Here is an 18,260-nt window from a genome sequence, read left to right on the forward strand (position 1 = left end):
GATGCTCAAGAAATAGTTTGATCAGTTGGTCGCTTGGCGGCCTGTGTAAAAACGCTATCAAAAGCTGTGCATCGAACGAAATTTAGATACATTTTCCTTCGAGGGTCTTCAGTTACTCATAAATGTTGTGATTACTTACTAAGTATTTTTCTCGGTAACCGTATACTTATATTTCTTCGACCGGAGGTCTTGTTGTGAGATATATGTATGTGTTAAAGGGAATTTGCTTGCAATTCCTATATTTTCTGTATGTCAAATACAAAGCTCGATTTATTATGTGCACCTTAGGGCACACACATTCCCTCTAGTTAAAAGATTTTAATCAGACAAAGAGAGAGAGACATTGGGATAATTGTTCAGTTCTCCGGAGTTTATGCAAAGTAAAAGTTTTATATGTTTCGTCATAGATACCCAAATTTTCCTATATTTTCAATATACATACATATATTTGTGTCTTTATGAGGAAAGAAGTGGGGAGACTATACAATTAAATCGAAATAATACATACATACATGCCTACAAACAAACGTGTATAACGAAAAACGAATCCTTGATGGTGTTCTGTGAATGGCACATTCGCTCTAAGGTATTCTTGACAAATGTTCATATTCCTAAGGTAATTTGAAAGAATCAACTTTAGTAATAAATTTCAAAATCATTTTGGAATCAGTTAACGGAAAGCATATTAAATTTGGACATTGTAAATTGCCTTGGATAATAACTCGTGCCAAATTTGTGAAGATACCTCATGAAATGAAAAATCTTTCAATAGAAGCACTTGATTCCGATTGTTCAGTTTGTATGACAGCTAAACGCTATAGCGATCTGATCTGAACATTTCCTTCAGAGATGGCACCGTTGCCTTAGACCAGAGGTGGGCATATTAGCCCTCAGTGGCATTTTGCACCGTTCGGGCACGCGTGCACATTTTGAAGGCTAGATGAGGGGATCATCGCGGGTAAACATGAAAGGGAATTGAGAGCAACATATTTTACCACTCCTTGTTTACAAATGAGAGTGCGCGTATATATGGGTAGTTGCACTGTGGGTAACAATTATAAAATTGTTTAACACTTTTAAGTTTATAAATTTATAAAATGTAAGACAAATAATAAAGAGTATAATAAATATTTCGGAGGATGTTCTTTGGTTAAAGTTCCAGCTTCTTCCAAAATTAATTATTTAATAAAATCTCCTGTATACCGATCATATTCTTTGTGTTGTGCTTCATTATGCCTCTGAATATTGTATTTCTTCATCTGAACATGTTTTTTACATAGCAGACATTGTATGCTACCAGAGCTTCCTTTTAAATTTTGGACACTGTTTTCAATCGCTGATAACATTTCTACACATTAAAATTATAATAACTTCAGTTTATGAACCACTGTTTCTTCAAACACATATGCACAAATGAGCGCTCATCACACATCTATTACCGTTTGTATTCTATTTGTGGGCTTAGCCACTCTCAATTAATAATGCCATATGGTGCAAATATATTTTTACTTGATGATTTTTTATTTTTTTAAAAATAGGTGTTCCCTCTCTAAAGCGCGTATTATAGAAAAAAACCTTAATTCTTTGAATATTTTGGTAAAATAACCAAACCGAAAAATATCAATAATCATATATTTATATAAGCATTTTCATTAAATGGAACTGCAAATGTTTAAAGAAAATATATATTATGGTCACAAGTATCATTTCTTTTTTATATGTGTATATATATAAAACTGCGTTGCATATGTACGTATAAAAGCCCACAACTTGAGAAAAGATTTCGCAATTGTAACTGAAATTAATTTTTACAACTGGTGTTATCGCCATTAACAGTTTTATCACATATACATTGGTAAGAACAACAACAAATGCATTTACGCCACAGCACGTTCCATGCGCCAACGCTGCGGAGAGTTGTTAAGCGGTGCGGTGTTGAGACGGGCGCGGCGAAAGGGAAAAGTTCGTAAATTTGATTTTCACAATATGGTATTGTGAAGTTTTAAAATTTCTTTTTGTTTTCTTATTAAATAAAATTGTTTTTAGATACATGTATAACTTATATAAATTTTTCCTAACAGTGATTAGAATTTCCCACCACACAAAAGGTGTTTTTTGTTCACGAAACTGTACAATTCCGATATGAAGTAAATATTAAAACAACTGACTTTTGATCTTTCAATACTTAATAAGGTGAGTTAAGCCTGTTAGTTCTCAATTAATGAATGTTTTGAATCATTTGTGATTGAAAATTAATTCGACTATGCATCGAATTGTAAAACGTTTCATGAAATATATGTATTTAAATTTTGCATTTTCTTTGATTTTCATTGGTCTACATTTTTTATTAGTGATCTTGAACGGCGGCAACAAATCCCTCCGTTCACATATATTTTTGGATAAATGTAATCTGGCCGTTCCAGTCATTCCAATTGCAACACGTCAAAACCTACCCAAACCAGTCAACTGTCAAAGTTTGGTAGGTGAGCGGTTCTCATATTTATAGTGACAGGAGAGTTGGTCATCTCTTTATCTCTGCATTCTGTCAGAGGAATAAGTTTACGAAACTGTTATTATCTGTGGATAATAAAATATAATAGTTATATGTACATGCGTTCCAAAGTAAACAGGTCTTTTTGAATCTAATGCCCCCTGGTGGCGCCATCTATATGTCGACTGGTGCGTTAGAACCTGCTATCTTTATCGATTTTTCAGTGAGAATTTCATGACATTTCATTGATTAGAAATGAAGTTATTTCGTTTTAAGTGTCAGTATGTTTGTGTTATCGATGCGAATATGAGTTTCGAACAAAGAGCCAACATAAAATTTTGTTTTAAATTGATACAACTTTTACCGAAAAATTTCAATTGTTGAAACAAGTTTATGACGATGATTACCCATCCCGTAGCAGAGTGCACGAGTAGTTTCAACAGTTTCAAAGTGGCCATGAGAACATAAATGACGATCAACAGGTGGGCCAATCAAAATCCGTGATCACCGGAAATTCCTTCGAAACTGTGCGTGAATTCATCAAAGATCAGCCGAAATCATAATTGAAATTCATGGAAATTGAACATCTCCCAAACATCGATTTATCTCATTTTGACTGAACATTTGGGCTTACGAAAGGTGTGTGCACGGTTTGTTCCGCTCAAATTGACTGACGACCAAAAATTGCTCTCATCGAGCGACGCTTGTGACCGATTACACTGTGGAACATTTTTGGGATTATTGTCTGGGGGGTGAGAAATTCCAAGTCAGGGTGATGGTACTAGGTCAGTACAGTAAAACCCTCAAAGGGCTTGGTGTTCGTATGTGTTAGTTTTTTTATGACCTTTTAAATTTTTTCTTATGTTATAGTGAACGAAAATTGGGTACCAAATATAGTGTGTAAAAGCTGCTACAACCGTCTAATGGATTGGAAAAATTGATAATAGTGGTTCGCGAGTTATGTTAAACTACGTTTTTGCCAAAATGTTACAACTAAGCGAAAAAACATCAAGATAAGGAAAAAATGTAAAAGGTCATAAAAAAAACTGACACATACGAAAGCCAAACCCTTTGAGGGTTTTATTATACTGACCTAGTACCATCACCCTGACTTGGAATTTCTCACCCCCTGGACAATAATCCCAAAAATGTTCCACAGTGTTATTTGACCAAAAATCACATTTTAACCATTAACCACTCCCCGTATTCACTTGATATGGCACCATGCGACTTCTTCCTTTTCGGAAAAATGCATTTGCCCATGAAAGGAAAGCTTTATGCAGACGTAGAGGCCACTCAAAAGGCTTGCACCGGCATACCGGTGGCCACACCGACCAACGAGCTAAAAGACTCGTTCGACATGCTTTTGGACCAAGGAGACTATTTTAAATAAAATAAATTGATTTTGCCGAAAAAACCATTTGTTCTGTTTTTTTTTAAGTCCTGTTTATTTTAGAACGCACTTTGTAAACCTTAAACATTTATTAATATATTAATATGTATTTATTGTTAAGTCATATATATTTGACCTCTAAAAAACAAGTTCTTCATTTTAAAAATATACATCAATTAAAACTAATTTAAACGAATGAACATAAATGCGTAAACTTTACCGAATACACCTCTTTTTAGGTAATTTATGGTATAAGCTTTTAATTTTCATTTAAATATACAACAACAACCATTTTGCTAAATTTCCAATTATTTTCATTGTTAAATGAATAAATTAAGAAAATGCAATTAATACATGCATTGGCTTTTATTGGACAATTTGTGCAGATCGGGAGGATAAATTGATATAAATAAAGATAAATATACAGCTATCAAGTAAAGGCTCTCTAAAAAACGTGTTCGTTGTTTTTCTTTTTGTTGAGGTACATAAATGCGAATTAACATATATGTAAGTAGCATGAAATGGACCATTCATTGATTTAAAATAGTATACATATATGTATTTACTTGTTAATATGTATGAATGTACGTAACAGCAAACAATAATTTTTTGAGATTCTGTTGACTATCTGAGCAGAGTGGCGTTTCAATTTCAAAATCTTTTCGGAATGTATGGTATTCTATCTTCAAAAAGAGTAGATGTGTTTCACCTTTTCGCGGATGTTGACTCAGAAAATTAATGATTGCTTTTGACTAACTAGCTTATGACTCTTAAGTGCTAATTTGGATCACACTTAGAAAATAAGCGGCTACCTTGGAATGTAACCGAGGAAAAAATCTGAATAATTTTGTGGCTTCGATATATGTACATGAAATTTATCAGAGGTTCAACTGTTGGACCAGGTTTTGAAAGTTCCATTTGCTTGTTTTAGAGAGTTGACAGTTGCGGACCAAAGTTCATCTATCGTCAGTGTAATATCGCTCGTTTAGAATAGAAAAAACTAGGGTAGTTTTTTTAAAGGAAGGAAATTTTGAAATGTAGTCAAACTACAATTCATTGTTAGCTTGTAAAGCTCTCTATCGGAAAAATTAGTTTATTCACTAACTTGTTAAAAGTTATTAATTTTTCCGAAAGGGCTGACAGGCAAATCAGGGCACAACGGAATGCCGGCTGTTGGCCTCTTGATAGGTCACAATCTACTGCCATCACATGCGAACCGGATGGGGATAAGTAAAGACGATTCATGCAGAAAGTGAAGAGAGCTTGGTAAAAGAGAGACCTTCCGTGGCTGTGTCCAGCACTATCTAAACTCGTCGTAAGTATTTAGGAGTTTCGCACTTCAAAGAACTATCAAATATGACCCATACTTCACCTCAAACTAAACTGAACCTCCATCTGGCATTACTAATGACCAGTAGGCCTATATATGGCGTGACAGCCGGCCAGTATAACCTAACCTAACATATTTAAAACCTTTTGTAGTATATGGGCTACTTATGAAATATATGAAAGCATACATATAGTGTATTTTGCACCAGTTTGAATGAAATTAGTTTCAAAGTCAAAGTAGTAAAGTATTTTCTCCACAACTCCACTTCTCTTTTATTTTTGTTGTCTTAGCACCAAAACACCTGGGTAATTAAATAACGTTCAAACAAAGAGTACAAAGTTTTGTCATATGTACATATGTATATTCACATTCACAGACACTCATTATAGAATTATTTTCATATATGTACATACATATTCTAATACATAAAATTTCCTTGCTTTTGCCGATTTTTACCAAATTTTATATGCGTATTCAGTAGGTCTGAGAATCGACTACTATCTATTTTCCAAATTGGACAATTCCAAAAATTAACTTTTTTCCACACAAATTTTTTTGTTTTGATTTTCAATATTTTGATTTGTAAATTATTTCAATCAATTCAATTTCGGTCATTTGCTTTTTTATTCCAGCTATTGAAAAGAAAAATTATTGAAAATTATTCAGTGAAAACTTTATGTGTGTTTCACACAAAGTGATCAATTGCAGATTGAAATTTGTTATGAAGCCACGAAGAGGCCGCCGTAATATCGGTCGGCGTTCAAGGCAAGGCAAGAAGTACTCCCAGGATCGCGGTCAATCAGCAAGCGATCGTCACGATGTCACAGCACGACTTTTCAGTTACGATGTTTCATGGACTTTATCTTAGACTAATGTAGTTTATGTGGTGGTGTTAGATGCTAGATGTACTCTGTTGAGTGGCAAAAGAGAAGTTTGCTTCACGCACACACTCTTCTTTGGTTGGTGGATGATGGTTACACCAGATCAAATTGATGAAATCATTTCTGCGGAAATTCCTGATGCAGAGAAAGATCCAGTATTATACAAAGTGATGAAAACCAATATGGTTCATGGACCTTTTCCTACTGTTGTGCATCTCGCAGTTCATTCGGAGAAGGCCAAAGTGTGTATTTCAACCCAGAGAATACAGTACATCCAAAGGAAACACCGCCAACAACAAAATTGACATTGACGAGTATTTTCTCAACTTGCGTCAGTGATCCGTTTGCGAGAAAATTGCTCTATTCGGAAATGCCTTGATATTAACTATACATAGAATGCATCGTCGAAGAAATGTTTACACAGAAAACAAGGCCAACCAGTAGATGGACATCCAGGTAACCAGTAGATGGACATCCTGGTAATCGCTGTATTCAAACGATGGACGATGCGATAGCTACTTCGCATGCCACTGAAGTTCGCACACTTTTCGCGATGATCATTTCAACATATCAGCCTTCAAATCTGCGTCAATTAAGGGATACGAACAAAAATTACATTGCCGAAGACATTTTACATCGTATTCGCTAAGAATTGAAAATGGGCAAAATCCGATCATCTTGACAATGAAGACGAAGCCGTGAATTATCCAGTGCAATTTCTAAATTCTTTGGAAAGGCTCGGTATGCCGCCGCATCGATTGCGTCTCAAAGTTGGATCTGTCATTATTATGTTTCGCAATCTTCTTGCGCCGAAACTGTGTGGAACCCAACTTGATGCTTGATTCTACGAATTCCTTTGAGTTCCAACGATTTGCCATTTCAGTTGAAACTTATACTGTTTCCGGGGAAAATTGCATTTGAAATGACAATCAACAGGACACAAGGATAGTCGCTAGAAGTGTGTGGCATAAATCTGGAAATGCCATGTTTTTCACACGGCCTGCTATACGTGGCGTGTTCATAAGTTCGAAACCTATCTTCCCTATACATTTACGCACCGGAACAGAAACCATGCGCTACATTGAAAAAAATCTAGAAAAATCGCAAATAACTGATTTAAACACAAAATATGGTACATTCAACTTTTTTTTTCATTTCAAAACACATAATTTCACGCAAGACAACGCCTGCGGGGTCAGCTAGTTTTTTATATTCTTGCAACATGTTACTACAGAGTATAATATTTTGATTTTTTTTTATTGAGAAGCAAAGAGCACATGTGGGTAAAAATTTTTGAAAAGTTGGCGTGGCATCGTCCTCTAATAATTTAATGTACATATCTCCTAAACTACTAAACCAAACCCAGCACAAATATTATACTTACTATATATGTATATCTCCTACCGACAGTGTGAAAATGAATGAAATCGGAATATAACCCCACTCACTCCCCATATAACAGTACTGTTCAAAACCACTAAAAGCGCAATAAATCAATAACTAAATACACCAGAGACAATAAATTGGACCACCGAGATGGTATGAGATGGCTTTAAAGGAACTGGTGTGAAACCATATACCTTATATAAAAATTTTCGAACTTCCTGGTGACTTTATACTGCATATATCGGCCAATATTTGAGTTATCTCAATGAAATTTACAGAACTTGTTTTACTTATAACAGTGCATCATTGGGCGAAAACCAGCCCCCATATAAATAACATCAGCATTTGCGAACATGCAGCTGATTTTACTCCATATGGTTTGTAGTTGTATGTGAGGTACCTTAATGAAACCCAGTGAACATTTTATATAATAGATAAAATCGGATCAATACTACCCCAACCCATATGCTCATAACATATAATGATTTTCGTTTTTCTAACAAATCTTATGCCAAATATTTCGGTCAGTGTATGAGATATATATAGTATATTTATTTATAAATTTATATATAAAATTGCTTAGATTCGATCATGTCGTTGATATTTTACATCTTGAGGTACTTCCCTGGCTTTGATTATTGCAAGTTGCAGGAGTATAAAATGTTCGGTTGAACTCGAGCAAAGCCCTTTCTTACTTGTTATTAGTATTATTATTAGATAAACACTATAACGAGTTTGCTCACACGGTGTTTTAATCAATTGTTGTATTGCTTAATTCTTTTGTGGTACTGTCTTTACTTAAACTAGAATAACATTGTCTATAAAAGATGACCGATTCTCAATGAATCACAAATAAAGCTCATTGAAAATTTATCTGTTTGCTTATCAATTTATTCATCTAACTAACATATCTAATGCGCTAACCTTCAATCTATAACATCTTCCTTCAAGTCAAAGATCGTACAAACTGTATCTATCTATGTTTCATAATCGAATGAGTTTTTGTAGGAAACTAGAGTGTTCGCCAAATGGTAGCTACTTAGGAAAGTTGGTGAGTACGGCCGGTTCTGATGATAAGATCTGAAGAAACTCCTATATAATTTACTAAAACTTCTTCTTACGACGACTTTTATTCCACAGAATCATGACGATGTAGTGAAAGCGAAAAACTGAAATACAGATGGAGGATGGAGTCATCTGTAGAAGTTCACGTAAGTGAGGAAAGTTATCTGATTGCCATTCACTTGGTAGTGGCCAGAAACGATTATTTTACTTATCCACAAGCAGCTCACGACTTCCGGTCCTAGAGAGAGTATCCTCTGGGTAGAAAAAGAACATCCGTTTCAAGGCGAGCTAAAGTGGGAAGGCTAAACATCGTGCGACTTTAACGACAGGGTGGGCAAGGAAGTTACCTTTGGCGCAACAGTCGGTATATTCAGCCTCTACGAGGAAACCACCCAAATGAGTTGAGGCTGATGACATCGACAGAGCCCGAAATATGGTTATCTGTAGTACTAGATTCCATCATAAGAAAATACATCAAGCTACCTGGCTGTCTCCGGATCGAAAAGCCACCAACCAGAACGATCATAGATGGAAGACACGTCTCCAGTGTTCTAAACGTGCGTACGCTCCGAGGTCCTAACATCGACTCGGACCACTATCTTGTTGCAGCTAAGATCCGCATGCGCCTCTGTGCAGCAAAAAACGCACGTCAACAAACACAAGGAAGGATCGACGTCGAGAAGCTGCAATCACAACCGATAGCCGAATGATTTGCAGGCAGAAAAATAGAGAGGGCGAAATGCGTGAGTTTGAAGAGCTTGACAATCTGGCCGACAGGGGCCAGGGGCTACGAAAAGATGCGGCGACTAGCAGAAGTTTTCAAGACCGGAGCATACTATTGTAGAGCCCTCAGAGGTGATCTAGTGACTGATGCCCAGGGCATACTAAAATTATGGAGGGAACACTTCTCCAGTCTGCTGAATGGCAGTGAAAGTTTAACGCCAGGAGAAAGCGTTCCATTGCCCGACCATGAAGAAGTTCGAATATTACCCGCCTGATAAGGACCATGCTCCTTTGTAAAGTATGGTCGGACGAAAGCATGCCCAACGATTGGAATTTAAGTGTGCTCTGCCCAATACACAAAAAGGAAGACCCCACAATTTGCGCCAACTGCCGTGAGATAAGTTTCCTCAACACCGCGTATAAGGTTCTATTGAGCGTATTGTGTGAAAGATTAAAGCTCACCGTCAACAAACTGTTTGGATCTTATCAGTGTGACCAGATATTCACCATGTGGCAAATCTTGGAAAAAACCCGTGAAAAGAGAATCGACACTCACCAACTCTTCGTCGATTTCAAAACTGCCTTTGACAGCAGGAAAAGGAGCTGTCTTTATGCCGCGATCCCCGTAAAACTAATACGGCTGTGTAAACTGACGTTGAGCAACACCAAAAGCACCGTCAGGATCGTTCGATACCAAATGAAGTTTCAGACAAGGAGACTCTCTTCCGTGCGACTTCTTCAACCTACTTCTGGAGAAAATAATTCGAGCAGCAGAACTAAACCGAGAAGGCACAATCTTCAATGAGAGCGTACAGCTGCTGGCGTATGCCGATGATATTAATATCATTGGCCCTAACCACGCCGTTAGTTCTGCTTTGTCCAGACTGGATTTAGAAGCGAAGCAAATGGGTCTGGTGGTGAACGAGACAGACAGTCGTTGCACTCTCGACTAGGCAACCACGTCACTGTTGACAGCCGTAACTTCGAAGTTGTAGATAATTTCGTCTATCTTGGAACCAGCATCAACACCAAATTGAACGCAGAATATTTCTTGCCAACAGATGCTACTTCGGACTAAGTAGGCAATTAAGTCACTCATTATTCCCGTCCTGCTATATGGTGCAGAGGCATGGACGATGACAACATCAGATGAGTCGATGTTGCGAGTTTTCGAGAGAAAAGTTCTGCGCGTTGGCCACGGCGAATATCGCATTCGATGGAACGACGAGCTGTATGATTAATACGACGACATTGAAAGAATTCAGCGAATTAGCGGCTACGCTGCTAGGTCATGTCGCCCGAATGGCTTCGCTTGGAATCACCAATTGGCGTCACCTTGCGAAAAGAAGAAACGACTTGCGAGCTGTTGTTAACTCGGCTATAACCGAGTAAACGGTTTCTACGCCAGTAAAGAAAAAGAAGAGAAATACAACGACTTTTGGGATTTCTATCTTCCGAAACATTACGCAAGAAAAAGAGCAAAACAAATAATTGAAGACTTTATGAAGTAATCTTGATACAAAAACTCAATAATAGTAATAATACAATAATGTGATTATCAGTTTTGCAATTCTGTTACTGTAAGCGTTTTTAGTCTTTAAAGCTAGAAGATTGCATAGCTGTCGAACTAAAGATTCTTTTCCAATGTTTCTCTTGGGAAAATGTAATTGTAGCGAAAACTTAATCAATAAAATCGTAATGAATGGGTAGCTAGTTATAAGCTGTTACTCAAGGATCTTTTGTTGTCCCAAAGACTTAAATTTATTTTAAACAGCGAGAAGCGAGAGTTTTGTGTGCAGACACAACATTTACAATCTATCAATAAGACAATAAGTAAATTAGTTCAAAAATAATATTATAACATAAATAGTTGAACTCCAGTGAGAACAGCTATTATATTCAAAATTCTATAATTAAAAGTTTATTTACAATATTTACAAAGTTTAATCTCTAAAAGGTAAATCTAAAACGTGATTTCTTTTAAGCCTTCGAGTTGTATCGCTATTATCCAGTAGAGTTATTGCCAGAACATTTTCATGACCATGTAGCTTTTCAACATACCTTGTGCTTATACTTTTTATTTCTTCTTTAACATATTTAATATTTAAATCTTTGTGTATTTGATCATTAGCCACAAACCAAGGGGCGTCAACAATAAGTCTAAGAGTGATGGACTGATATCGTTGAAGGATTTCAATATTTGATTGGCTTGCAGTACCCCATAACTGGATACCATAGGTCCACATAGGCTTCAAGATAGCCTTATAAATTCGAACTTTGTTCTCCAAACTAAGCTGAGATTTTCGCCCAAGAAGCCAATTCATTTTTTTGTTTTAATATTGAGCTTCTTTCTCAAGCTTTTAATGTGGCTTTCCCAAGTTACTCTTCGATTTATATCGAGTCCGAGATAATTTGCGGAATCACTATGTCGAATTTATGTATTATTCAAAAATACAGGCGGACAGTCTCCTCTTCTCAGAGCAAATGTGACGTGTTTCGATCTCTCAGCATTAACCTTTATTTTCCATTTCTTAAGCCATCGCTCAATTTCTATTATTTCATTTTGAATAACTTCAGTTACTTCCACCGCAGTAGTTTTGGATGCAATTATAGCTGTATCATCAGCGTAAGTGGCTACTTGAACATCACCAACAACAGGAAGATCAGCAGTGAATATTGTGTAAAGGATAGGTCCCAGAACACTGCCCTGTGGGACACCAGCACGGATACTGTATAGTTTTGACGTTTCTCCTTCCATTTGAACATAAAAGTGGCGATTGTCTAAATATGATTTCAATAAGAGAAAAAATGGAGCAGGAAGTAGTTTTTTCAGTTTATATAACAAGCCTGGATGCCAGACTCGGTCAAATGCTTGTTGTATATCAAGAAATACTGCCGCAGAATACAGCTTTTCCTCTAAACCATTTGTAATTATATTCACTATACGATGACATTGCTCTGGAGTCCCATGACCTCTCCTAAACCCAAACTGATGTTCCGGTATTATATTGCATTTATCCAAAACTGGTAACAATCTACTCATAAGTATTCTTTCGAAGACTTTAGAGAATGTCACCAGCAAGCTAATAGGACGGTAGGACGACAAAATATTTTCGGGTTTGTTTGGTTTTGGAATCATTATAACCTCCGCACATTTCCATTGTGTAGGAAAGTGGTGTAACTTCAAAATTGCATTATAAATTAGTGATAAAAATATAATACTCTTTTGAGTGAGCATTTTCGTAACTCTTCCGTCAATTTTATCGTAGCCTGGTGCCTTTTTTGGTTCAGTTTGGCGAATTCCTTTCCTGGGAGGCTATACTTTAATAGCAGACACAACTTCCGATAGAAATATTTTGTTGCGTATAACGTCTTTTCAAAAACTATTCAAATAATGAGATCTAATAGGGGAGGAAAGAATTAGACAAACATATGTATGTATATGCGAAAAACGGCAAAGCCGGTGAATTTTCCTACTATGAATAATAACGAAGTTTCTGCCTGGATTCTAATATTTTTGTAGAATACAATTAAAGAACTCCAATCGAAGTTATTTGGAGATAGTTTTGGGCCGTTACAATAAAAACACTTCATCAAATATAATTTCGGCATAAACTGTAATGAGTGTTCACATTTCCATTGTGTAGGAAAGTGGTGTAACCTCAAAATTGCATTATAAATTAGTGATAAAAATATAATACTCTTTTGAGTGAGCATTTTCGTAACTCTTCCGTCAATTTTATCGTAGCCTGGTGCCTTTTTTTGGTTCAGTTTGGCGAATTCTTCTTTATTTTACGAATTGGAAGACACATTTGACAAGGTACATCCAGGAACTGTATTATTTCAGTATCTTCAGGTGCAAGGTTTGAATTTGGTTGAAACGTTGAGTATAAGTGTTGTGCAAATGCTTCAACCTTATCTATGGCAGTTTTACACCAATCTCCGTTATAATTACGTATGGTAAAATTTCGCTTTGTAGGTCGCTTTAAATATTTGGTAGCTCTCCAAAGGCTGTATTCGTAGTCCTTCGCGTTAGGTTCCAGACTTTTAAGAAACTCTGCAGTTGCTTCATTTCTTATTTCATGTAAGCGTTTTTTAAGTTGGTTTGATGCTGTATTGTATCTTGTTTTATATAATGGACACCTACTTGTTTGCCAAATTTTCCGAAGCTTTCGCTTGTTACTTATAAGGTTCCTAAGCTCAGCTTTTATAAAAACAGTATTCGCTACCATAGTTTTGGCTGGTGCAGTACTCCTCATACCTCCTTCAGAAATGATGTTTGTAAATGTTTCCACAGCCGTATCCACTTCTAAATCAGTTTTGAGAGAAATATTTGTATTTAGTTTGGCATCTCTCCAATCTTGAAATAGCAAAATATTTGTCCCAGGTGTGACAATTTTATATTTATTTGAGAGTGCTGGAAGAGCAGCGCCATAAGTAATTATAATAGGCGAATAGTCTGAGCTTAGGTCAAAGTTGTCAGAAATATCCAGATGATGTCGTGATACTCCAAAATAAACTGCAAAATCCAAAATATCTGGTATTTTACGGGGGTCTGATGGCCAATACGTTGGTTTCCCCGTAGATATTGTTGAAAAATTGTTGGTATTTATACATTTATACAACTCTCTTCCCTTGGGATTTGCCAATCTTGATCCCCACCAAGGATGCTTGGCATTATAATCACCGTCAGCAATAAACTTACAGCCAAGTTTTCTAAAAAAGTTTCAATAGTCTTGTTCTTTGAAACAAAATCGTGGTGGAAAATACACTGAGCACACATTAATATTAAATGACATGCATTTAACATTAATGCAAGCGGCCTGTATAGCGTTTTTATTTATTATTTCCACGATATTATATTTAAGCCCGCTTTTTATTAATATCGCAGAGCCACCATGAGCTCTATTATCTGGATGATTTGCAACAATTAGATCATATCCATGAATTTTAAAGTGTGACCTATTTGTAAAATGAGTTTCTGATATCAAAAATATATCAATGTAATTAGATTTGAGGAAAATTTTTACTTCTTCTGTGTGGTTGGAAAGCCCATTCGCATTCCATATAGCAATTCGAATATCTACTTGCATATTTTTGATATTAACAGAGATATCATATTGAGGAGATTGTTTATTAATTCAAATTGTTTTGCTAATAAAGCCTCGATTTTTTCGAATGGATCCTCGTTACTTAAATTTCTATTTTCGCGTAGTATCTGTGCATAAGTTGGGCAGCTACTCCTATTGTTAAAATCATTTGTCCCGTAAGAAGTGGAAACATTATGCTCCTGAGGAGCTTTACTTGATTGCTGACTAAAGAAACGACTATTAGGTTTCTGCTTTGCAACTAATTCTTGATAAATTTTGCAGCCCTTATAGCTAGCAGCATGATCTTGTAAGCAATTAACACATTTGGCAGGTAAATCCTTGTCTTTCTGACACTCTGTGGTTGGATGGCACATAGAACATTTAACGCATCTAAATGTCTTTGTACAATACATCTTGGTATGTCCATATTCCTGACATCGAAAGCATTGTACTATATCAGTTACTTTCCTGGGAGGCTCTACTTTAATAGCAGACACAACTTCCGATAGAAATATTTTGTTGCGTATAACGTCTTTTCAAAAACTATTCTAATAATGAGATCTAATAGGGGAGGAAAGAATTAGACATACATATGTATGTATATGCGAAAAACGGCAAAGCCGGTGAATTTTCCTACTATGAATAATGACACGAGGTTTCTGCCTGGATTCTAATATTTTTGTAGAATACAATTAAAGAACTCCAATCGAATTATTTGGAGATTGTTTTGGGCCGTTACAATAAAAACACTTCATCAAATATAATTTCGGCATAAACTGTAATGAGTGTTTATTATAATAAACTAACAATTGATACAATTATTTGTTAATGGCAAATATAATGAAATTTCAATATCGAAACTGAATATTGATATTTTTGCTTTGAGACTTATTTATACACATGTCAAAGTCAAACCAATGTTAAAGGGTGGCCTTTTGAAGATTGGTCTGTTGCAACAGAATATTACATTAAACATTCCAGGCAAAAAGGGTGCTTCAAAAATGTTTTCGGTGACCTTTGAAGATCAATCTTCACCACCGAAAAGCTATCGATGCCGTTTAAATCTTACATTGTCCTTTCCAATGGTTTGAGTGACCGTTGGCATAGGTATTTTTTCAGCACTTGCCGTTTTACTTAAATTTTTTTTTTAATCTTCGACATCTGATTTTTTAGGAGGATGGATATTTTTAATTATTCATTGTTTTTACATTTAACTAAACTGCGATAGACTGAAATGGGATGCTAAAAATTAGAGAATTAAATTATATGTACTATCAACATTTTCGTTAGCCGAAATTAATTTCAAATATTTCTTCGGCTTTGCAAGCAATTAAAATGACAATGTTTAAATCTGCAGGATTGTCAATACACTTATAACATTGAGATCGAGGAAGCGAAATTATAAACATATTATTTTTCACACATTTTTCTTGGCATTCATACATTAAAAAAGTATTAAAATAAAACACAACAAAATTAGCGCTCACCGTAAAGAAGCAACACATAGAGCAAAAAACACGAACAGCAGCAGCGGCCGGAATCGAAAACAAATCACAACAGAAGACGAGATCCATGACATGGCTGAGGGCACTTTTGGAGGCATTTCTTATTTTGAAACAATCGACCTGACAGTAATGCGCGTTCCGCTAACAAGAAATATCTGGCAATTGTTCCACTATTTTATTTACGAAATTCTCAGGCGGCGGAAATCATTACAACCGATAATAAATTAATCACAAATTACATTTAAATGTGAGCAAGTGAAATCAACCAACACGAGCGACGCTTCGAAGAGAAGAGAAGCCAAGAGATTTATCGTCAAAAAAGTTGATCTTTTTCCAATGAGTATTGTAATGTATTTTCCGAACCGACGCGTGCCTTATGAACGCTGAAATATGAATGCGAAAAGCGTGCCAAAACAAGTGGCTAACGCTAACCCGCAGCTTGCGACCTAGCACGCTACGTACGCGCGTTCAAATTTTACTGAAGTGGTAAGCTAAGCGCCACGGCGTTATTTCCGAACACTTTATCGCAGCGTAGAGCGCAGGCTGACGCGCTGCTCGCGTAAGCGTAATGATAATGACATTAACGCTGACGCGTATGATGTTTGTTATTATCTGTTAGATCTGACAGCATCGTGTACTGTTTTGCGCGGTAGGCGCATCATTAGATATCATAGCTTTTATGCTATTTTGCATTGAGAGAATTATTTCGTAAACAAGAGCTGTCAACCAAACTTTGTCGCTACACATGTAATTTTATTGCTTACCAAAACGATGATGTATGATGCATCTACATACTATAAGTATATAAAATTTGTTAGCGGTAGGATAAAATTAAAGTAAAATTGTTAGTTATTCTGAGAATATGCATGCCCAGAGAACCTATAAAAGGCAGACAAAATGGAGTAATCGGCATTTTCAGTTCCAGAATCTGATAAAAAAAATGTACATATGTTGCTGAAAAATCAAAAGTAAAAACCATTAAGTTCATTTTATATGTTCGAAGTTGTAATGGGAGTGGCGGATTCCTCTTTAACATTCGATTCTTTTTTGTTTGACAAGTGACAATTGAAAGATTTAGTTTTTTTACGAAACAACGAAATTCTTATACGATATTGTGCTATAAATTATATTTCACACCTGCTTTTGTACTATGTAAATTTTTTTACGCTCTCTAAGTATGTGAGCGTATTTTTTCACTCACCGTGTCCTCGTTTTTCATTATTTTTCATTATACCCTGAACAGGGTATATTAAGTTTGTCACGAAGTTTGTAACACCCAGAAGGAATCGTCGGAGACCCAATAAAGTATATATATAAATGGTCAGTATGTCGAGCTGAGTCGATTTAGCCATGTCCGTCTGTCTGTCTGTCCGTCTGTCTGTATATATACGAACTAGTCTCTCAGTTTTTAAGATATCTTTTTGAAATTTTGCAAACGTCATTTTCTCTTCAAAAAGCTGCTCATTTGTCGGAACAGCCGATATCGGGCCACTATACATATATCTGCCATACAAACTGAACGATCGGAATCAAGTTCTTGTATGGACAATTTTCACATTTGACAAGATATATTCACGAATTTGGTATATGTTATTTTTTAAGGCAACAATGTAATCTATAAAAAATTGTTTAGAACGGATTACTATAGCATATAGCTTCCATACAAACTGAACATATAGTTACTAACAGAAATGCACCTGTGAAGGGTATTTAGCTTCGGTGCAACCGAAGTTAACGTTTTTTCTTGTTAACACCTTCTATATTTAACATTGAATATTAATTCCGCGGAATGAAGTTGTAAATAAATACAGGATATTAAATTAAATTTACTATATAATTTACATTGTGTATTCAATAAGACTCTGCGGAAAAATTCAACGGGAATCATATAGAATTTTTGGCATATCATTTAGGTAGAAGTAAAAAATTCTAATGAGTAAATAAATTTAGTCGTAAAATTACACAATTATCGAAAAAAGGAAAAAGAAAAAACGTGTTGGCCATTCCTTAAATGGTGTTAGGAAATCTGATGATCTCAGTGGACACCGAAGGTGGGATAAATTCTTTCAGACTAAATACTGCGGCTGGCCGGAAAAACGTAAAAGTTGACAGTTTCCTGAAGGTTTTTAAAGTTTTAAAGGAATTTAAAGGAGTTGAAATTCAATTCAAAAAGTCTATATTTCGCCTAAAAGTATGCAATGCGCTAACTATATGATTTGAAAGTAGTTTACATTTGGCGATTTAATATGAAACAGTTAGAAATTAGATGTGAATTAGCAGAAACCGAAAAATTCGTAGTATGTATCTTTGTTTTTTTACACAATTAATAATTCAGTAAGTCAATTTATATTTTATAAAATGTTAATTTTAAAGTAAAAGTTATATTTCCTTTTTGC

General features: G+C 35.6%; 1 protein-coding gene across 3 annotated transcripts in view; it reads right to left on the reverse strand.

Annotated features, from left to right (window-relative positions):
- Positions 1–16,347, reverse strand: part of LOC120771899 (protein singed wings 2) — a 58,309-nt gene extending 41,962 nt beyond the window's left edge. Inside the window, exon 1 of one of the 3 annotated variants that reach the window (XM_040100174.1) lies at positions 15,847–16,347. In XM_040100174.1, the coding sequence (XP_039956108.1) occupies positions 15,847–15,962 (116 nt within the window). In that variant the 5' untranslated portion in view covers positions 15,963–16,347. The remainder of the gene's footprint in view (positions 1–15,846) is intronic. The other 2 variants (XM_040100171.1, XM_040100172.1) reach the window with 2 other exon arrangements.
- Positions 16,348–18,260: the final 1,913 nt, after the last annotated feature.

Source organism: Bactrocera tryoni, chromosome 3 (genome assembly GCF_016617805.1).
Source record: "Bactrocera tryoni isolate S06 chromosome 3, CSIRO_BtryS06_freeze2, whole genome shotgun sequence".
Taxonomy (NCBI): domain Eukaryota; kingdom Metazoa; phylum Arthropoda; class Insecta; order Diptera; family Tephritidae; genus Bactrocera; species Bactrocera tryoni.